Source organism: Mytilus edulis, chromosome 12, assembly GCF_963676685.1.
Source record: "Mytilus edulis chromosome 12, xbMytEdul2.2, whole genome shotgun sequence".
NCBI lineage: Eukaryota > Metazoa > Mollusca > Bivalvia > Mytilida > Mytilidae > Mytilus > Mytilus edulis.
In genome coordinates, this window is record NC_092355.1 from 38,595,727 (window position 1) to 38,619,561 (window position 23,835).

Genomic DNA, 23,835 nt, shown 5'->3' on the forward strand with positions numbered 1-23,835 from the left:
TAATGGTAACTGACGTAATTCATTATCACCTCATTAAAGATGTATATCGGTAATAGACATAGGGATTGCTGAAGGACTGCTCCGAGTGCGCGAGTCTCTTGCTGCATTGAAGACTCATTGGTGCCTTAGGCTCTATGGTTGGGTTATTGTCTCTTTGACACATTCCCCATTTTCATTCTCAATTTTTATAGCGCTATTATCATGTTGCATTATTTGTTATACACGTTTATGTCAACGATTTATCGTAGGTGGCGCATTCTGTTTGTCATTTTCCTTTCACATGTTGGGGAATCCTGGCAGTCTTGTTGTATCAGCTGGTGAAAGGAATGGCAATATGAATTCAATTCTGACTCGAACTGGTGACCATGGGGATTTGTGGCAACAGACAGAGACAACAATTATTAATCCGTATGACGATCTCGTGGTAAGGAGTTTTATATATAAATGATTTATGATTCATCGTCATTTGGTTGTCTCATTGGCAATCGTACCATATCATCTTCTTATTTTTTATATCTTAAACATAGTGAATTATCAGGTTATCAGGTTATCAGTGATTTATTTTTTTAGTTTGTCGTTATGACCTTTGTCGACAGTTCTATGGTTTGTTCTAGTATTCTGTAGTTCGTGTTTTCTTTAAAAGATCATGTTTCACTTTTTTTGGTTTTAAGACTTGCATTACATCAATTAAGCATTATTTTTCAGATTTCAGTTAGAGGTATTAGAGGATCAAGCTGGCAAGGAGATATAGCTCTGGATAATATTTTACTTACAAAAGGCCCTTGTAAGTAAAATTTATTGATCAAATAATGCATGTTGAAAACAAATCAAAGACATTAAATTTATTTCGTTACAGGATCAACCTACAAAACACATATTACCTACTATGGACTTATTCGGTGATTCGCTATCTCAAAACAAAAACGGCTTATTTGAATACATAGTAAATTAACAGAGCAATATGTATATATATATGGTTTCGATAATATAGCCTCTAGTTTGTGTGACCTTTACACTTTATGACAGTTTTTATTAAAGATCCATTCACCCTCTGTTAATATAAGAATATTGGCATTTGTGACGTTTTGAAGTAATAGAATTGTTCATGAAAGGCAAACGCTTTATTTTAAAAGAAAGATTGTACACTTATTCTAATGTCTAAATCATAATTTTATTATGAAGTTTTATAAATACCTTGTACAGGTTCAAACATAGATCCCTGTGGGCAATCACCATGTGTAAATGGCGGACAGTGTTCCCCGAACTACAGTGATGGTACCTTTACATGTTCGTGTACCTCTGGGTGGGTAGGGGATACATGCCAATTGCAAGGTAAGAAGCCAGAAACATTTTTTAATTCAGATAGATATAAGAAGATGTGGTATGAGTGCCAATGGCAAAACTCTGAATCCAAGCATCAATGTGTTAAAATTGAACAATTATAGGTCAAAGTACGGCCTTCACTTCAGATGTCTTATTTTATAAGTTCAAATGTTTGTCTACCAGAATCTGAAATTACCTAGAAAGACCGATTGACTATATGGGACAATCTTTGTAAGCCGTTTTAAGATTTTTAATGTAATTTCTACCGATTTATTGATAAATATATATGATCTCTTCGAGCTTTGTCCATTTAATGCGAAAAAAATATTTTTTGTACCACGTGGATTTACAATCATTGATTAGTTTGTTCGCCGGCCATTTTCGAATGTATTTCCTGTGTTACAAAATACAGTTTAAAAGAAAGGGGTGAATAAACAAACTCATTGAATATACTCTCAAGACTTGTTTTTATGTATTTAGTCATTTAAGCATTATAAATGATTCAGTGTCCAAATAGCAATTTTATCAAATATAGACACTCAATTCACATCATCTTTTTTATGTGTAAGAGATAGCATTTGATAATTTGCAATATAAGATTACAAACAGTACTGTAACAATAATTTGGAAAAAAAATCAAAAGAAAATAATTATTATATATTTCAACCACCTTTAAAAAAACTCTTTTCGCAACTACGTTTTGTTTTGATGTGTGATTCAATTCCAGTTTGTTTTTATATCACTGACTTCACATTTCAACTATATAACTACAAAACATTTGATTTTAATGATGATCGCATGTAATCAATTACTTGTACTGTATATTGTATATTTTGTCTTTAAGTATAGAAATACATTATCTTATTTTAGACGTCACAACAGGGATAACCTTTACATGTGAATTTACGACAGGCGAAAATGAGTGTGTTTTTACTAATACCCAAACTGGAGATGACTTTGACTGGACACTAACAAATGTAAGATTAATGTACATAATATTTAATGTAATTGAATGTAATCTTTCAACATACATACGGAGATCGTCGAATTATCATAAATTACGTCAACAAGGACCAACATTTGTTTATGGGGTGTTGAGTCCAATGTTGTTAATTTATTATTTTTCTTCCATCTTCTCTGCTTCGGGAAAGTTTTTTTTATTATACATCTCATTTTAGTTATAATGGGGCTAAAATTGAATAAAACTAGTGCCATGATGAGAATCAAAACCAAATTAAAATTAATTTATTATATTAAATTTCGATGATTAATTTATCAATTTAAAATTCACTTATTGCGCCTAGTGATCAATATAAAGGTGCCGCGGCAGGCAATACATAGAAAGGTCAACCAATAAATGCAAAAACTAATCTTCACTGAGGTACCAGATCGGACTTTGAATACACATACTATATTTCCCCGTATCTTCTGTTATCTGGGACATGTTCCCAAGTCTTTATCTCATGTGTGTCAATAGAATATTTCCTACATCATGAGGAAACCAATGAGAAACTCTATATATCACGTTATATTTTCAAGGTGGTTTGAATATCGTATGAAATAAATAGGTTCAAACCTTTATGCTAAGCAGAACAAAACAATTACCATTACGACATAAAACATTAGCCAAAAAATTGTTATGGAGTTTATGGTTGTCTTGAATTTAAAAAAAAAACAAAAAAAAAAACATTTAAAATTTAATTTGGAAAATAACTTCAATATCAATACCAAAAAATCTGGCCAACTTAATATTTATATACCTGGTAACAGAAATAATACATATGAACATACATTTGTGCTTTCAATCACAATTTATGAGCTTGTCTTACATTTTTAGGTGAAAACTCTTAGTTCCAGTACAGGCCCTAATGTTGCATACTCTGGAGAATACTACGCTTTCACTGAAGCATCATCACCCAGACAGCCGGGTGATGTGGCAACTTTTACTTCCTCAACATTCAAACTGCCAGGTATTGTAGAAAGGTTTTAATCCGCAAAAGGAAATCACCACCAAATATTTTTTTCATCTTATTCAATGAAAATCGAGAAAGTTTACAACCCCGAAAATAATCCGCTTTACGGGACGCTAAATTTGCTGCTTATTAGATGAAAATTATTGGTTTGTTAGAAAAAAGAAGCTTGAATGACATGTTTGTAAGACAAAACAAATAATTGAGTCTTGAATGAAAACACATTTTGCTAAAATTTTAAGAAATTCAATGCAAAAGTACATACGTTTAGAAAATTATAACAAATCCCAATATATACTTTTTTATAATCAATTGACCCTAGACAATAAAAACTATTTTTTTATTTAAAAATACTATGGTTTATTATATTTGTTATTATTGTAAATAATTTCATACTTTGTCTGTTAACTTATCTGTTTCTTTCAGATTCACCATTGTGTATGCAATATCACTATCACATGTATAGTGAGCCTGGTTCCTTGGTCATCAATGCAGGTGAAAGAGGAAACAGTGAAAATCAAATTGAAAATTGGACTGGAAACCAGGGGGAGCAGTGGCACTCAAGCGTTGTTCAGATACCGCAATTTTCAGATGCAGTAGTAAGCGTCATTTATCAAATATCACATTGTGTGGCTATTTATCGCGATTTTACGAAATTTTCATTTGAAGTCTCTTTATAATTACTGATGATTTCCAATGATCTATAATTATGGTCTGTACAATACATTTTCAAAGGAAACGGTTAAATTCTAAAATTATTATCGCTATTACGATGTAAATTTCCCAGAAATATTATTTTGTGTTTGTAAGACTTAAAGGTAATAATGACAAATTACAAGTAAGTCATGCATAATCATTACATAAACCAACAAAATACTAGGTAAAATAGAGAATGTGCCAAAGCTACAACAACCTGACAATAGAGCAGACAACAGCCGAAAGCCACCAATGGGTCTTTAATGTAGCGAGAAACCCCCGCACCCCGAGGTGTCCTTCAGCTGGCACATAAACAAATATTTATACTAGTTAAGTGATAATTAGCATCTATAAAGTGGGTTGACCAGGATGAAGGTATAATACCCTTGTATACAATTCAATATATGTCAAATACAATTGACTACGGTCACAAAATGACTTGATGGTGACGAGTTAGTTCAGTTTGATTTTGCTCTTCGATTATAATTATATGTAGCACCCTATGATTACAGTTTAAACCTGTCTGTTCATCTTATTTAAGAGTTATCCATATTTTAGATCTCAATAAAAGGTATAAGAGGACCTACCAGTAAAGGAGACATTGGGCTGGACTTGATCACTCTACAGAAGGGACTTTGTAAGTACATGTTAATAACTAGCATTTCTGTTAATATTGACAATGCATTCTTCCAAAGGAACTCCCTTTACGGCTAAAACTGTACCACTTTTGCTATGAAGTTTTGAAAAAAATTATATCCTGGAATGGAAAGTTCATATGCACTACTATTTTTTTTCAAAGGTCAAAATATAGGGCTGTGCGTTTATATACCCCAAACTTCTATAAGTTTAACTTACACTTAATTTCTAAACTTTTCCTACCTCAACTGTAGGGTTACCATTGATTTCAATATAAACAATATTCATATGTATATTTTCTGGTAACTTTCCCAAGTTATGTCTCTATGAGATGGAACCTACAGATCATAACTGGGAACTATGAATATTCTAAATCTTCCCAAAAGAGGCGTGGTTTGAGAAACAGCTGTAATAAAAAAAAGTGCAAACTTTAACAATAAATATTGTTTCGTAAAATAAATTTGAATATTTATGTCAACGACTTTATCACTTTAAAAAAACAATTGTGCAAACAATTGTTCCTACATAATCATACTTTTTTTTTATCAAATATCAGGTTCATCTCCATGTGGCAGCTTTCCTTGTCAAAATGGTGGTATATGTACAGGGAACCAGGACGGCACTTATCAATGTAGTTGTAAATCAGAATTTACTGGTTCCGAATGTCAGTTAACAGGTATACGTCAACTTCTTACACTGATGTGAGGGTTTTATAACAGTGATTGTTATGTACATATTTTCAACATAATCAATCAATGTTTCTCATTTCATAATGGTACAAAATTAGAGCGTATTATATTTTTTTAATATATATTTTAATAATTTTTACCTGTAATGTCATCCCTAAGTTGTCCAGGGAAGCAACTAATGAGGTCCAAAATTTTCAGTCTCATGTGTCGGGGGAAATGCAAATGAGGAACAACAAACTCCAACTATAATTCTAATGCAATTATTTTGTAACAATTGTTCTGATTGGATGACAGCAAGCGTAAAATTCTCTATCTCCTTGTCTGTAACTAAGGAAGCCGACATTTTGAATTTCGGAATGTATTGACATGTTATTTCTACAATAATAAACAAAAAACTCATTTGTTGCGCCTAAAAATCTTCTTTTTATGAAATTTTATTACATTCTGAAGCGGTACAGAAGCCAGAAAACGCCCGGTGTTTATGTTTGACGCCGGAAGCATACCTATGACGTCACCTAGTGTAGGGACCAAAGAAGATAACATCTTTTCGCGGAATTTTCTTTAATGAAGATTTTATACTGAATAATGATTAAAATTTAATTATGAACTTGTTTTGCATTAGAATAGAGATAACTGTATTGTATTTGAAGCTTTGCGGACGTCCATCGGTAGTTTTACTGTCGCAAATACCCGTTTACCTGTCTCCGCTCCGCGTCGCCAGGTAAACTAAATTTGCGACAGTAGAACTACCGATGGACGTCCTTAAAGCTTCAAATACAATACAGTTCTCTCTTAAATAACAAACATGTATCCATATAATTATAATATATCTATATATTTACACCTCACACCATATATATTCATTTGTTTAACGTATTCATGATACCTATATATGTTTTCTCACAGGAGCAACTTATAAACATTGTATAAATATATATTAAGCAGTTTCAATTTTATAGCACTTCATTCAGTTCTTTTGATATGCTAATTTCTATTACATTCCGGTAGAGTGATCTTTTGCCACGTGCTTCTTGTTAAAATTCATTTAAAAAGTAGGATTTATTATTTTGTTTTCTGAAAAGGAGTTATTAAAAGATATGGTGAGTAAATACTTGCTTATGATATGTACATGTTGACATAAATTGTCTTTGTTATAAGTATACAATAGACATTGCTTATATCCCGGGGCTTATATACACAATAGGAAAATGCATAGTTTAAAGGGGAAGTTGATAGCAATATTATTGATGTTTTATTAAGTATTGAAGTGGTAATTACACTACCCTGATCACACAAAAATATTAAGTTCTCTTCAAAATGTCTCACATTTAGCAAAGAAAGTTTCATTGTTCGAATGTTATTTTAGAGATTTAAACAAAAGAATCCTTTTCATGTTTTGTCTTATTCAAAATTCTCAATTTTGTTATCCCGTTCATTTGATGGTTTGCTATGTTCCTAAATCCATGTAAATACAATTTGAAAATAACATATTTCTGCGTTTATGACACATTATACTCAATTTAACAAATTGCAAAAATTTCCCGCCAAACATCTTCCAACATTTTACAGTATATAAAAAAGGTAAAATAGTGAATTGTTTTCATTACAAAATTGACAATTTTCGTTTTAGCGATTATTTTTTTTTGTATTTTTATGTCGAGTAAATTATATCTCATGAATTATCTTCCATTGTTTGCCTTCCTTTTAGCTTAATTCTTATTCAAATTGTCCCACATATCTGCCCATTGTAGTTCCATCCCAATATGTAAATCCCCATTAAACTGACTATTTGGAGTTGTATTACTTTCCTTAAAGCATCGAGTATCTTTAAGACACAATTTTGGGCACAAATGATAACTCTTTATTTCTAAGTTTCATATTGATGCAGCAAGTGGTTCTGCTTGCAGAATATATAACATATATTTTGCTATTTATTTTCTGCAACATCCCTATGCACCCCTAGGTCGTAAAATAATTGTTTGTAGAATGCTACTTGTTTTTCTAGAATAGATTCCTTATCATCTTTATACCTCCCATCTGAAGCCTTTATTCTAGTGATTAGTTTTTCCTCGCCCCTCTTATTATCGAGTTTCTGTTGATTTTTCATCTGTCTTTACCAATCAACCTTAGACCTTATTCTGGCTGCTTCGGCTTTTTTTGTCGTAAAAATCTGGAATTTTAGCTTTCAAATTATGTAATTATTTAATTCGTTTTCACTATTGGAAGGATCGTTTCCTGTAGTATTATCCAATCTTTTTTCTCACTCCTTTGGTTGTTTTCTTTTAACATTAAATTGCTTTGCCACTTCTATAGTAATCCTTATTATTTCCATTTTAGTTTCCATTACCCATTATTTCCCAATTAATTTGTTTTCTAATTTTCAGTTTCCTAAGCTTTCGAACGTATTTCTAGATAAATCTGATTAGAAAACTGATGAGTTCATTTTCCACGTTTCGGTACCGCTTACTGGTTCATTTCTTCAACACATTGTCTTGGTGACTGAACGAGAAATTTACTAGAGTTAACCCGACAAAAAGTGTCGCTTCAGTTGTGCTTTATGAGCATCTCTCACCATCATGATACATATAGATTCTATCACTGTATCAAGTGTGATGCAATATCTATCCACTCGAGACAGTTAAATGTTCAAATTTAAAACGCGAGGCTTGCCGACCGTTTTAAATATTTAAAATTTAACTGTCGAGAGTGGATAAATATCGTATTATACGAGATTTGGTGGTGGTCGAGGGAAACACATCAACTATAAAAGAAAAACAACAGATTAACTGTAATACTGAACTGTTACAAAAACAAACTCAAACATATATAGAAAACAGTAACATAGAATCCCAACTCATCAAATGATATTACAGGGAATAGAAAGAATTTATTATGAATATACTATATTTGTCATTTAAAAATTTTGAATTTTACATTCTTTTATTGCAGACAAAAGATTAGAGACATCTATGGCATGTGATTTCGAGGACAATGAAGTTGGTTGTATATTTGAAAATTCTTTATCTTACGATGATTTTGATTGGAGAAGACGAACTGTGAGTTCAAATTCATCCATATATGTTGTTATGCTACCATCATCTAATTGGCATGTAATCATACCATATCTTCTTTTTGTTGCAAGTAGAAAATGTCCTTTAATGTAAGAAAATATTATCATAAGTTATCTTAGTGAATTTGTATTCTTTTTTGTCATGGAAGGTGTTCTGGCTATCGTAAAATATTAACTTACGTCAATGATTTCAGACAAACGTTTATTGATTATAGAGTTAATTCTTATATGTTCTTTAAGGAATGACTGTGATATTTGTTTTATGGAGAAATCATATAAAAAATGTGGTGCACACAGAATAAAACCTACTAAACACTTTTGAAAAAGAAAACAAAACCATATCATTTCAATATAACCATGATACTTGGTTAACACAATATAATGCTACTAAGCATTTTGAAATAATATTCTTTGGTTCATACAATAATACATGTCTAACAACAAGAAAAGCTTACTTGCAGTTCATTTTCTTTATTTCAGCATCTCCATGCATTTAATAAAATAAAACACATTCTAAACCCCACTCCTGCACTTGTTGTCATATTGGAGACTTCATTAAGCAGTCTTTAGAACTGAGTGGGTCAGACCAATGTCAGACCGGTTTATAATTGTGTGTTTACATGAATTTGTTAATTTAGATATGTTCTTTAGTATTTCCATTGTATTGTTTGCAATGTTTATATTGCTTTGACCCTTATGGGTATAATTTCACAATAAAGATTATATCTATAAATAGGGTACGACTTCAAGTGTTAATACAGGACCAATTAATGGGGCCGAATCTGGATCCTACTACATGTATACAGAGGCATCCTCTCCTCGGAATGAAAGTGATTTTGCAGTTATGGATACTATCAACTATAGACTCAAAGGTAATATTTATAGGATTTGAGTTTGCATGACATGTTTTTTCTGTGGTTTTGTTCATTGAATACGCCCTATCTAAAATCGTTCAGAAGACATGGTTTAAAACCTTATCAATTAAATCAGCTTTGAACCGGTAAAATACGTGCAACGAAGCACATTTGGTGGATAACAACTTTTAACAAATTTTATTTTCCTCGCGAAAAGAAAACGACCACGTAAATATTATAAGTTCTTGTATGTAGAAAAATGAATTTTTACATTCTGTTAAGTTAAGAACTATGCTATATAAAATACATTGAGGGTTAGTTGAAGTTCAATAGGACAATTTGACAATATCTGATAGACGTACTAAAGGGAAACATAAATTAAGGCAAATATCAACAAAAAAAGAAATTTTATTTCATTCTCGCACTATTTCTGACTGGAATTCACTACTTGAAGCAAAAGGTATGTCTGACACACTGGAATCCTTCAAAAGTGGCATATCCACTCTAACATTTGAAGGACCCACAACAACTTATTAAACTACCAAGCCACTGTACATAATGTATAATTACATGTTATTGTTAACTATTTTTCTTTTTTATATTAATTTTAAATTAAGTCCGTATATGTACATAGCGCACAAGTTCCGGGAAGTTTTACACTCCTACCCAGGAGTCTACTCCCGTATTCGGAAGAAGAAGAAGAAATATCCACATTATGAGGACATCGATAAAAATTGTGTGTCCCCTCACTTTAACTCCTCCAACTAAGAATAAACACTTAAATCGAAATTACAGAAGTTCTACAATCCCCATCACGAGTTGGTGGACAAATATTATGTCTGTGTCTCGTCTCTCGTCTTAATAACGCCAAAGGCGGCCTTTAGCTATAAGTTTAGTTGTATACTTTTTAATTGATTGTGTCCTTTCTGCGTAACTGGGCATTTCGAATGAACATCAAAGCGCATAGTGGTTGATGTATGTATAAGGCAAAAGTTAGCCCTTTCAATGAAGCCGGTCTCACTCTTTTGATTCGCAAGGGTTTTTTTTTTTTTACAGTAACCTTTATTGTATCTTATCATAGAAATTTGACGTCAAAATATCAGTATTTATCGGGAAAATACACGCTTGTGAAACCTTAAATCATCACAAACAAGGAAACGTAAACAAACGATGCTAAAATTTGTTATATAAGCTATTTGTTGTATACTTATAAGACATATAGTTATAATTGTCATTAAGATTCATCCAAACCCATCTAATTATTTTATTATAAATAGTTTTAGCATGTCACATATTCAGTTTGCTCCGTTCTTTTACGTCAAATTAATAGTGCTTTTATTTATGGGAACGGCAAATAATGCATTCACCTAGAGTGCTATAATCCAAAACTTTTGCCGTATTTGACCTATTAGAATCGAAATAATTCATGGGGTCTTGAATATATCATGATTTTACCACGGGTTGTCTATTTATGCCGATATTTTACTCCTCGATATCGCTCAGGGTAAAATCACGATATATGCAAGCCCCCATGAATTATTTCTTAACTGTATAATGAATGTTGCATACAAAAAATACACATTTTTTTAATTTTATTTTAGATTCTGCATATTGTCTTTCGTTGTCTATCAATATGAGGGGACAACCTGGAGAATTAGTTATTTCAGCTGAAGAACGTATTGGTAGTTGGTATGGTGAGGCGTCATATATAGGACACCAAGGGGATGATTGGTTTAGCGCCAATATCAACATACCGCAGATTTCGGACCCAATAGTAAGTACATATTGTGTTCATAAACATTCTTGTCCAATGTCGTATCTTTGGTTGAGTATATAATACGACACATTTTCAAAATTATCTTATGGTTCACCATGCGATATATCAGTTTTCTAATTTTGTTTTGAAGGAGATTGAATGATTTGAAGAAAAAAACATATAACTCTACAACATGTTACTGTGTGTCTGAAGACTTTTTCTTTCATCATAAAAAAATTGATCTTTTCTGTAATTTAATATTGAAGGCATTTGGATGACTTAACTATTTTTTTAAATATGTCTGGTTTTAGTAATTTTAAAAAGATAATGCTGTATTACCTGCATTCGCCGAAGCACGTTTCATATTTTTTTTATATATCACGATATAATACTAGGACATGACTGTAGATCTTGTTTATAAATATTTATTCGATTTCAATGCTTACAAAATATGTCTAGAATAACATTTATCAAGTATGCGAACGAATTACAATGTCCTGATTTACGACCAAAATCGACACTTCATATGTTGTATGGTCAGCATCAGGAATTGGTTGAGACAAGCGACAGACACAATACTACTATTTAGATAAAGATGTTTTGTATACTAATAACCATGCTTTGAAATCTGAGAGCATGATAACTGTTTTATGCTTTTGCTATTGTTTAATTCTATAGGTTTCAATTGTAGTCTTATAATCCATGTCAAAGTCAGTAAATGAATGTTCTGCTAATGTATTGTTTTCACAGGAACTTTAGTTTACTCATTTTACATCAGTATGTTAAATGTTCAAGTTGTCATAATGTTTTACAGATTTCAATAATAGGATATATAGGCAGCACTTCTAAAGGAGACATAGCAATTGACCATATGATCCTGACAGAAGGACAATGTAAGTATATAGTTGACTAATAGTTTATTTACAGGGTAAAACAATATTGCTGAGTCATATTAGAAAGGAGAATGATTTATCAGTATTTTAAGTGCAAAAATAGAATAAAGCTGACGTAATGGAAGGTGGTTTAGGGTACTACAGGACAAAGGCAAATTGCTCAATTGAATTATTCTATTGAAACCATTGGAAGTTTGCATTCCAACATCCTGTTCCTTGAATAAGATGGTGAAATCAAATAAAATAAAAAATCCATCACACTATTGATTGGTTCTAAAAATCTTTTCACATGTGGTGAAGTGCATGCGTTTGATTATTGTTTCATCAATTTTCAAAGCGATGATATAATTACAATAACAGAACTTTGAATATAAACAACTGAATCGTCTACATAAACCAAAACACTCATGCCAAATTAACTGATTTTTTTCTGGTAACCACTGAATTAAGTCTGCAAAACTTATTACTTTGGTTTTATTTATTTTCGTTGGTATCAATTTTCGTGTATTGAGATAAAAATGTCTGCATACAACTTATAAAAATTGATACCCCACGAAATCGAAAGAATCCATAGTATTCAAACTTTTAGTGGACTTACCTAAAACCAAATATCAATGATATTTTCTTAAGGTTTAGTGTATTCTAGAAAGAGATTGTGAAAGTTTCTATAAGTAAACTCAAATTCTTGCGCAGACGTATTTATACATCACTTTCTCCTTCAATTCAGCAAAAGGGTATGCTTTATCTATCTGAGAGTGTTGCATTTCTGAATCATCTGTTATTTTTTGCGTGCAAATGTAATATATTTTGTGTATCAACATGAATAGTTTATCTTATATTTTTCAGGTTAATTATATATAAGAAGAAAACGACAACATGAACGATGGACAACCGAGACATTTTTAATTTACAATAATTTATTTGTGCAATTTACATAAATATGACTTTTTATGTGTTTTTAAATGATTGTCAATTATGATTTTAACAATTTGTTTGCAGTAAACAATTGTTCAAAATCTTATTAAAGCTGTACTCTACAATGCATCGATTAGTTTTATTCACATTTATGTTTGAAAGATTGCTTGACTGTTGATTACTAATAGTCACATCTTGTTATATAGTTGAAACCCGCTGCATTTGTTTGCACCTGTCCTAAGTCAGGGAACTGATGTTCAGTGATTGCCGTTTGTTGGTGTGGTTCCTAAGTGTTTCTCATTTCTCTTATTTATGTATAGATTTGACCTATAGTTTTCTGTTTGAATGGTTTTGCACAAGTTATTTTTGGGCCCAGTACATATTGTTGTTCTGTGTGAGCCAATGCTCCGTGTTGAAAGCTGTACTTTGACATATAATGGTTTACTTTTTAAAATTGTGATTTGAATGGAGAGTCGTCTCATTAGCACTCATACCACATCTTCTTGTATCTATAATTATATATTAGAGTGAGGAATGACTAACAAGAATAGAGTCGCTCGCTAGAAAAAGTTTGTTTGCTTCGAGAAAGTTAAGTTTTTGCTCAAATCTTTTATAACTGAAAATGAAAACAGTACTTTGAGTATGACGGGCTTCCAAAAAAAACTATCATTAACAATATTTTAACTTTCTTTCCGGTAAAGTAAAAAAAAAACAAACGGATGGTATTATACCGGTAAACTATAATCACTCATCCGCAATATATCAACATAACATGTATTAAATGTCAAATCTTAGTCATTTAAATGTATTAGAGGAAGTCAAAGTATAAGAAACTCGAACTCTTCTGATCACTTGGGTCGATATCATGTGCTCAGGAAAACAATCAGATCCTGTTGTTTTTTAAAGAGCACTCGTTGTGCTACACTTGTGTCGGTGATTGAATCAAAACAATAAAAAAAAGTGACAACTAAAAATAGAAAATATCGGCTATTGTTACTTAATTAAGCAAAATACAGAAAATGAACGAAATATGAAGCTTCGGTCGATTAAATATGACTAAACTGGTATGGTTTGTTTGTATACGCTTGATGACTTGATTGCTAATATTTGTCATGATCAAACCTCATTAGCATTTTTTTTTTGGGGGGGGGGGATGACATAGTTGTTGATTGACGGCATGACACCAATATAACGCATGCTTGCGGGATTGACATTTGGCAATATACACATCCAAATATCATATTCTATATTTAGATTTTAAGAATTATATATTTAGCACTTTTCATAGGTTTAAAATATTATTTTTACTGTTAAGAATTAATATATTTCTATTTTATATTTTGCTTCGTCATGAACTTACGACTTCTTTCCATTCGAAGTCAATCTTTAAAATTGCCATTCAATCGTTATAAAGACAATATTGTTTTAACTCGTAGCAAAGGTTAATAAATGTTATATGTCATGTTTAGAAATTGTTTAGTTCATACGATTTACAAGCCGAATATGGCAAATTGACCTGTTACATTTTCCCTTCTTAATTATTTGGGTAGAGGGGGATTTCTCCACGTGATATAATCAGATTTTGGAAATTAACAAATTTTTAGCTATTAATTATCATTACCTCATACATATACATAAAGGTAATAATGGATAAAATTTGCATTAGAGTAATCAGAAAAAAAATGAACATTAGATTTACAGCTGTGTTTTGATTTCACTCGACGAACTTAAACCGCTAACATAACTAGCAATTTGAACAGTCCCATCATCAAATCCAATCCATATATTGTCCTGCTCATCTACGGAGCAACATGTTGGGTTTTTGTCAAGTTTATCTTTCTGAAAGCATTTGCCTTCTAAATTAAATATGCATTGCTCACATCTTTCTTGGCAGGAAATGGTGATTGTGCCGTCAGTCATAAATCCAGCACCGACAATGTTGAAACTTTCTTGCACGCCCAATTTTGGAAATCTTGTCTGAATCTGTCCAGTTATGTCTACGACAAGAACCCACGAATCGTTGTCTGGACGACAAAGCACACAAATCAGTTTATCCTTTTGTTCGCATATTTGTACAGGATTGACAATTTCACTTGTTATGGATAATAACGAGAGCTTTCTTGATGCAATTTTATTTCCGCTTCTATGCCATTGAACTACATACGAGCCGGCATCACTTGACATTGTGTCATAAAGACATAAAATAATTTCATCTGTCGTTACAGCTTTTGATATGCAACATAATTTTAAATCGCCATAGTTTATGTCTGCAACAAAATTATAGGATGATCTGCGAAGGAATTTCGATGTTGTTGTTTGCAATTGCTTTAAAGCTTTCTTTTGTTTAAATCCTAAAAGAAGGTTACTTTTACCATCTGTACACACTGAGGCTGGTTTTTCATTCAATGTTTTAACCATTTCAAACTTTGTTTCTTCAGCACTACAATCGATTTCTGTGACGTTGTTGTCTATCAGCCATGCCGAAAACCTATCATGCTTTGGAACAATAAACGATTCCGATTTTTCTGTAGTGGAGATAGTTCGCAATATTTGAAAATGTTTCTTATTTTCTTGTGTTGCGGAACAATAAAAATCGCTTGAATTGTCTTCAACAGACTGTTCAATTGGACTGTCCATTACCGTTTTAGGAATCGTTTCTTCTTTAATAGGTTGCACGACGTCATATGTTCCGCAGTCCATCTGACCCATAATATGTTGTAACTTGTTCCTGGTAGCAATTTCCTTAGTAAACTGGTAGACTGGATGTTGTATATTAGGGACTGTGTCATAATAAGGATCAAATTCACAAAGCTTATCTAATGTTACATGATACAAAGCCACATCTGTATCAAGCAAATTAGTTCCCTTGGATTCAACATTTTCTATTATAGCCTCTATTTCTACTATACGTTTGTTTTGCCTCGTGACAAATCTTTCAAATTCATCAACGGCAGCTTTGTTCTCATTCTGAAAACTTTCAACTAACTGTTTCTGTAATTTATCTAACGTAAGATTTATTGTTTCCCGCGTAGAATTTATCAATACAATTTGCTGTTCTATTGATTTCTGAAATTCAATCTTGCCTTCCTCAGCCTTCATTACAGCAGCACGAGTTTCCGGAATTTTGGATTCTTTCGCAGCTGTCAATATTTTTGATAAACTGTCTTTTTTCTGTGTCCCAAATTCCTTCAGTTTTATGAAGTCATGATTCTTATGTGGCCCGGTTATACAATCGTCACACAACGTAATATTGCAATCTTTACAATAAAAACGGACTTCTTCTTGTCCATGCAGGTCGCACACTGGCACTGATATTGTAGACATAGTGACTGTAAACATAATAATGGAACTTTACTATTACCTTTTATATTATCACATATTTTGATAGATAGCATTCAGTTAGATTAAGCGCAGATAGCCTTATTAAACATGGATGACTTTTATAACTTGTTCATGGAAAAGCAATTTTCATGGATTTCGTAGGTAAAAGTAAACCTCGGAAAATTTAATGATGGAAACACCTGCAAAAATACAACTATTCCTAAATGCATAAAGCATAGTATGCACATTACCGCTACTTTCAACACTTTTGTGCTTTTTCATGGTGGTCAGTTTTTATTGGCAGAAGAAGCTCATGAAGCTGGAGTCCCCGGAGAAAACCACCAACCTTCGGTAGGAAAACAGACAATCTTCGTCAATTAAGATTAGAGTCATGTCCACCCACATAAGCTTTAGCACTAATAACAATTCACATTTATTTAATAAATAATCAAGTATGTGAGCAAGATGTATTTGTAAAAGATTAAAAAACCTAAGACATATTTGTTTTAAAAGAAAAACATGCGAGTAAATATAAAAACAAAGACACATCTAAAGAAAACTTAGCAATATAGTTGATAAAAATGTAATCTATGATTGATGATTAAATATTTTTTTAAACAAGAGTGCTTCCTAATCCGATTAAGCTTCGTCCTTTTTCAATTTTGATACAGGGAATTGATATCTGCTTATTCTACATGTAGACCTAAGACGAACCCCTGTTGGTTGGGTTGTATTGCTCGGTATTTATTTTTTGTATTGTGTGTTAAAAACGGTTGAATGTCTTTTGGCGGTTTTCGTTTTAAGACTTTTAAGACTGATCCCTTTGTACCTTCCGCCTGTCTTTTATTTAATAGTTATCAAAGGTACCAGGATTTTAATTTAGTACGCCAGACGCGCGATCGCCTACATACGACTCATCAGTGATGCACATATCAAAATATTTATAAAGCCAAACAAGTACAAAGTTGAAGAGCATTGAGCATCCAAAATTCCAACAAATTGTGACAAATTGTGCCAAATACGGCTAAGGTAATCTATGCCTGGGATAAGAAAAATGATAAAATAGCACCAGAATGTGATTTATCATGATTATAATACATCAACTTGTAATTTGACATTAACATTTTAAATATCAGGAAGAAGATTTCTAACAAAAAAGTGCTTATACTTTTCACTATCTAGCTGCTTACCAAATATGAAGTTATTATGTTTAGTTGTACCAATGAAAATTAAAATCGTATTTGTTGAAAGATAGTACTAGGTAATAGTCCCACTTTTCTTTTATTGGGGTATAAAAACTGATGTGTTTACTACCGTATATGTGCCGTGACGTCAGTTACTATTTACATTAGCATGTAAATCATTTGAGGTCCTTCTCTGCAGTTTAATAGATTGAAACTCATAAATCAAATTCATGAATTGAAAAAGACTGGTGTACGAACGTAACTTAAGATGTGATCTATATATCTATTGATTATGTCAATTGCATGAATTGCGCAGAAAAATTAAAACAATGATTTTTGCAAATGACGACTATTATATACCTCAAAATTCACTAAATGTTATTTTTGTATGAATTGAAACGTAGAACTAAATTAACAAATTGAAAATGATCTGTAATGTAGTTCCATTTTTAACATTTTTTTTATATATTACTTTATTAACAATGTAGTTATTTTGTTTGTGTTGGTTTGTTTTTTATTTGGATGAGAGGATTCGGTATACTATTTAGGTAGATAAAGAAAAATCCTCCGAAATTTATAAAGTCTTTTGTTTATTGAACATAGTTCTTCCGAACCAAATATCAGTTGTAATCGTTCAACATCAATAACGTTATGAACATATTGAAATGAACACATCTGAACTAAGTGTATCATTCCTTCCCTTTACAACAGCTATCGCAGGAAATCAGTTTAAAATTATGGTAAAAAACATCAGAGGTACCTGATTCAAATTTTGTACGCCATTTCATGTTTTGTCTACAAAAAAAAAACTCACCAGTGATTCAAACATGTTAAAAAGGTAAAATAAAGTACGCAGTTGAAGAGCATTGGGAACCCAACTTTCCTAAAGGTTTTTCAAATGCAGCTAAAGTGATCTATGCCTAGAGTTAACGTTTTGTATTCAATTAAAAGTGTGACATTTGCTACACACAAATCATTGGATTAAACGCCCGAAATTCTAACCATATTTATATTTATTCATGTTAACACAGAAATGTTGATTTCTGGGCAAGTGATGCCATCAGAGAAGAAACGATTAAGGGGACAAACGGTAGTAACTGTTACATAATCCATTCACATAATCGAAACTAGAATTACAGGTGTTTAGGGATATCATTCTTGTTTTTTGGTAAAATTAAATCATGTATTATAAAATAAAATTACGACAATTGGCGTGCTTAATGTGTGTCATATACATTGACATATGTCATACTTTTTTAGGATGAGGACAAATAAACAATCAACACTAGGTCGGTCTTGCAATATTGGGTGAAACCGGATGGAAAAGAGTTTTTGCTAAGGTTCTTATTATGCAAAAATCGCGGGACTCTTTCTACACGTAGCTACAATCTGACTGAACATGAATGTGAATTTATACATTACGCTCAGTAAGTGTTTAACTGAGACTAATAAAAAAACTATATTTCTTTATACCGCAGTCCTTCTTTTGTGTGGGGTTAGTAAAAGTGTACATTTTACATTTTTTGTCTGTGCTTTCGTGGTCAATTTTCTAGAGTCTATATTTTCATGGCTTTCGAAACTTTTTTGTTTGAAGCGTACTATTTGTCTGTTATTCAAGAAACACCAGTAATGCGTAAATCATTATCACAAGTTAATTTAAGAAAACATTATTATGGTATTTACTAATTTCTAAACATTATATATATTAGAGCAACAACAACATAAAACTGCTTAAAAGGGAAATTCCTGAACATACAGTACACCAACGTCAAAAATTAGGTAAAGGTAATTAAAAATCATACGTATTTAAATAACTACATTTAACATGTTTAATTAAGTCGTTTTATTTCTATATAGGTTTGTTAAGGAACGTTTTCAACAATATGAAATACTGTGGATTCATTATAATCGTTGGATATCAATTGCAATCTTAATCGAAAATTAATGTTCAACGAATAACATATGTTCGAAAGGTATGTATGCAGACATTGGTATCCACAAAAATATAAGTTTTCCTCAATCCACGAAAATTGGTATTAACGAAAAATAAATGAATCACCAGTACAAAGTCATCCCAATTTGCACCACTCAAAAAATGTAACGTGAATAAAAGATCAATACTATTGTGAAAAATCAATATATATTAAGCAGTGATTTTCAAATAGTAAAATATAGAAAAAATGTTTTAATTTGTTGATTTTACTTAAAACAATATTAAAAGAAAACAATACGTACAACTATGTTCAAATCTGCTTTATCTCGCTGGTCGTTAATTTCACATTCAACATCTCAATCTATACATGGTGTATATACATAAATGTAATAAAACTTGAAAATTGATTGGTAGGTGGTTCATATATTGCGTCTTACATATGCGTAGCAGTTTTAGTTAGGGTAAGATATGTTTGTTATTTGACGTATGTTCATGTGAGAACCAGTATCATTGTGTTGTTTGTCAGAATTTTATTGCTTTATAGATCTTTATAATGTATATATATTATATCAAATGCAAATATAATAACAATATGATAGACATGTGTGCATTATCTGATAAAATCACGAGGAGACATTCTTCAAAGTGAAGGGGAAATTTTTTCATAAATATGCAGGCCGAGAAGATATAAAAGAATCGGTCATGTACGTAAAGCATAGTGTCAATCGGCATGGGTGATAGACGGTAAATTCTATTTCGCCTGTATCAAAGACTTTACCGAAACTAAATGACCCATTCAACATTGCCAGTGCGCTGTATGCACAGTATGTGGACTATGTATTTGCTGTCTTTGAGTGTACGTAAAAACAAGTTTAGCGCTCTCATTTGTATAACAGTTTAAATAATGGAGATTGATACCATAACGGATGAACTGACTTCGCAACTTACAGATACAGATTACTTCAACATTTTAAACAACAGAAAATAAAACGTGATAATCCAAAAAATTGATGAGATTTGCTAAAATATTATTATTGAGAACAAGTAATAAGACTGATTCTACAAATTTTAGATCTTTTAAAAATAGTAGTCAAATGAAAACTAAAAATGCATGCTCGACAGAAAACAGACAACGTGTACTAGCATATCAAATATAAAGATTAGAGATTAGGCGAATAGATCTACACAAAAATGTGAGATCAATAAAAAATTATTTGAATATACTGATGACACAATGATACTGGTTTTCACATTTACACATTAATATATGTTACTGATAAAAAAAAAATAGCTTGTAAAATTATTATGTTAGTCATAAACAGTGTCAATTCATTTAAATGCTCTTCATGAACAGATTAATGAACGAGATAACAAGCCAAAGTACCTGATCGAATCATGATCGTTATTAATGAACAGGGTCAGTATGTAAGCGTAGTTTTTATTAATTTATCAAAAGGTGAAAATTGTTAATGAACAGGGTCAAAATCAACGTGATTGAAAGAACATAGAAATACTGTTAGGTAGGGAAAATTAGAAAAAGAAAAAAAGAAACCATTCTTTGAAACAAAACATAAAAAGGCAACAAAGACATTCAGGTGGAGAGAACGTGAATACGAAATGGTTAACTTCTTAACTTGTTAATTTCTTTTTAACATTTGGATTGTCTTGGTAGATTTCGATATAATAAGGTTTTTTTTCTTTCTATATTTAATGAAAAATATGTTTCGGTCTCATTGAAATTAAAGCTAATATGAACATATTTGATGCAAAAGGGCATTTATACTCATACTCAAAATATGTGCTTTTGTCATCATCGGCAACTATAAAAATGTATCCATTGCTTTATAATCGCTTGCTTATATATCGATATACTATCTAATATCTGTTACGAAACAAGAGAAAAACAGCGCTTACTATCAGCATTGGAAAATAATGCATAAAGGATTTTGTTTTTTAGATTGAATGTTGAACTTTTAAAAAAGCAAACATTGGACAAACTTTATTTGTGTTTTGTATCTGACATTCCAATTTTTTTTTTTTTTTTTTTTTTTGTTATTTTCAGTATAAATATCACATAACTACGATTGCAATTACGTTTTAAAACTAAAAGGGTCAATTTGATTTCAACGCTGACAATGTTCATCAGTACACAAACAGAAGGAATATCAAACGTTTAAAATTCACCTATATGCGACTGAATTGTTGATAAATATTAAGAATTGCCATGTTTGTATACTTATTTTACATACATGTATGTTTAATCCCTTTGAAATAGTTGTCGTCAAAATAAAATAAATATGGCTGCTATTTATTTAAGCAAACTACGCAAAATGTTGCTGTTGTTTTAATCATTGTTCTTTGACAGCTGTACTTCGCATGTAAAGACTGTGTGGCATGCTTGTTTGCTTTTCAGACATTTACTTAAATAATGATAAAATAAAATTAACTAGATCCGAGGGATAGTATTTGATGAAAGAGTCGAATGAAAAGTTGGAAAAAGTAGATTTTTTGTAATTCATATAAACCTTCAATATACAAAAAGTAAACCAATGTATGTACCAAAAGATAACATCTTCATGGTTGATGTTTAAACGCAACTGTGAATATCTTAATAGAACTATGGCATACATTTAAGAGGGGAGGGGGGAAGTAAAATAACAAAAATACTAAACTCCGAGGAAAATTCAAAACGGAAAGTCCCTTATCAAAGGGCAAAATCAAGTGATAAAACACATTAAATGAATGAACAACAACTGTCATAATACTGACTTGGAAATGATTTTTAAGTCAACATTTTCAGATTAACAACATTAATATTTTATCAATAATTTCTAATCAATTTTGAGTTCAATTAGGTTTTTCTGCAAGTTAAAGATATTGCTTTATAACTAGACCTCTTGCATAGATTTTTAAGACAATTTGCTGTCATCATGGTCATAGACATAATCAATGTTTACATTAATACTAGAACACACCCGCGAAATCGCGGTCATTTAGAGCGTATGTAAACTGTTGTAGAATATTTTTTTGTAAAAAAGATTTATAACTGGAAACTTTCAGGAAAGGTATCACTATCCAAAGTCATAGGTACTTGGGGACAGGAAATGTTATTTAGTCCTGTCCCTTTTTCAAAAGTGCGCTATTTTTTTGGGGGGGAGGGGGGATTCTGTTTTTTCTCTATACTATGAACATAAATATATTATAAACAGTCACTGATATATTATATAGAGACTATCTATATAATATATCAGTGATCTCCGTGGAAAGTAAACTATTGGATTTGGTATTAAATAGCATATACACTTTATTTATAGTATACATGTATGTATGATCATAGTATACAGAAAAAAGCAAAAATAATGGTCCTGTCCCCAAGTACATATGCAAATTATGAGTAGTTTTAAAAAGTCCTTAACGGTAATCTTATATATGACTCAAATGTCCGATGACGGAAACATTTATTGTGGAAAGAAGAGAAGCGACACACAAAATGAAGTCATCTCATTTTAAAGTATAGATGTACAATTTACGTTCTAAATCCACTGTCGTAAGTGCCCGAGCAAATAACGCATTAACATGATTAACAAGATCATCAGAAAGTGCACAAATATTCAACATTTCAAGAAAATTAGCATTTGGAACAGGTTAATGAAATCCTCTTACCAAATTATTAAGGTAATTCGTGATTGGGTTTTAATGGACCAATTAACTAGACTTTCGTCGTATCTTATCGTCTGACTATAAAATTGAAATATATCCACACAAAACGTATTCAATGCAGCATGCAATAGATATAGGAAGATGTGGTGTGAGTGCCAATAAGACAACTCTCCATCCAAATAACAATTTATAAAAGTAAACCATCATAGGTCAATGTACGGCCTTCAACACGGAGCCTTGGCTCACACCGAACAAAAAGCTATAAAGGGCCCCAAAATTACTAGTGTGAAACCATTCATACGGGAAAACCAACGGTCTTATCTATAGAAAAAAAACGAGAAACGAGAAACACGTATAAATTACATAAACAAACGACAACTACTGTACATCAGATTCCTGACTTAGGACAGATACAAATGTTTGCAGCGGGATTAAACGTTTTAATGGTACCAAACCTTCTCCCTTTTTTCTGAAACAATAGCATAACATCACAACATAGAAAATCACACGATAAAATATCAATTGGAAGGCTTAACTCAATCAAAAAACGTAAATTAACACATTATGAACGAATAAATTTGATCTGCGATACCTGAAACCAGGTTAGAAGGTACATCGTATTACTGTGTTGCTATTTTAAATAGCGCGCGTCTGGCATATTAAATTTTTAACCAGGTACCTGTTGTTGGCTATTAATTGTTTGTTTCTCTGTCCTTTATTTTTCTCCCATTCATTTGTATTGTAGTCCTGTCATGTAATGTTGTCATTTTAATGTTATATTTAACATTGCCATTAAAGCGCGAGGTTTGTCATGCCACAAAACCAGGTTCAACTCACCTTCTTATCTAAAAATGCCCTGTACCAAGTCAGGAAAATGGCCATTGTTATGTTATAGTTCGTTTCTGTGTGTATTACATTATGTTGTGTTTCTGTTG

At 31.5% G+C, this 23,835-nt stretch overlaps 2 protein-coding genes across 3 annotated transcripts in view; one reads left to right on the forward strand and one right to left on the reverse strand.

Annotated features, from left to right (window-relative positions):
• LOC139498408 (MAM and LDL-receptor class A domain-containing protein 1-like) overlaps positions 1-12,931 on the forward strand; it is a 62,877-nt gene extending 49,946 nt beyond the window's left edge. The window contains exons 33-46 of one of the 2 annotated variants that reach the window (XM_071286787.1): positions 249-424; positions 706-784; positions 1,204-1,332; positions 2,194-2,300; positions 3,161-3,293; positions 3,720-3,892; positions 4,548-4,626; positions 5,182-5,301; positions 6,397-6,414; positions 8,264-8,370; positions 9,121-9,256; positions 10,840-11,012; positions 11,809-11,887; positions 12,734-12,931. In XM_071286787.1, coding sequence (XP_071142888.1) covers positions 249-424; positions 706-784; positions 1,204-1,332; positions 2,194-2,300; positions 3,161-3,293; positions 3,720-3,892; positions 4,548-4,626; positions 5,182-5,301; positions 6,397-6,414; positions 8,264-8,370; positions 9,121-9,256; positions 10,840-11,012; positions 11,809-11,887; positions 12,734-12,738 — 1,514 coding nt within the window. In that variant the 3' untranslated portion in view covers positions 12,739-12,931. The remainder of the gene's footprint in view (positions 1-248; positions 425-705; positions 785-1,203; positions 1,333-2,193; positions 2,301-3,160; positions 3,294-3,719; positions 3,893-4,547; positions 4,627-5,181; positions 5,302-6,396; positions 6,415-8,263; positions 8,371-9,120; positions 9,257-10,839; positions 11,013-11,808; positions 11,888-12,733) is intronic. The other variant, XM_071286789.1, reaches the window with a different exon arrangement.
• Positions 12,932-14,497: 1,566 nt separating this feature from the next.
• Positions 14,498-16,126, reverse strand: LOC139497609 (uncharacterized). The gene has a single exon (XM_071285843.1). The coding sequence runs from the start codon at positions 16,124-16,126 to the stop codon at positions 14,498-14,500; it is 1,629 nt and encodes a 542-aa protein (XP_071141944.1).
• Positions 16,127-23,835: the final 7,709 nt, after the last annotated feature.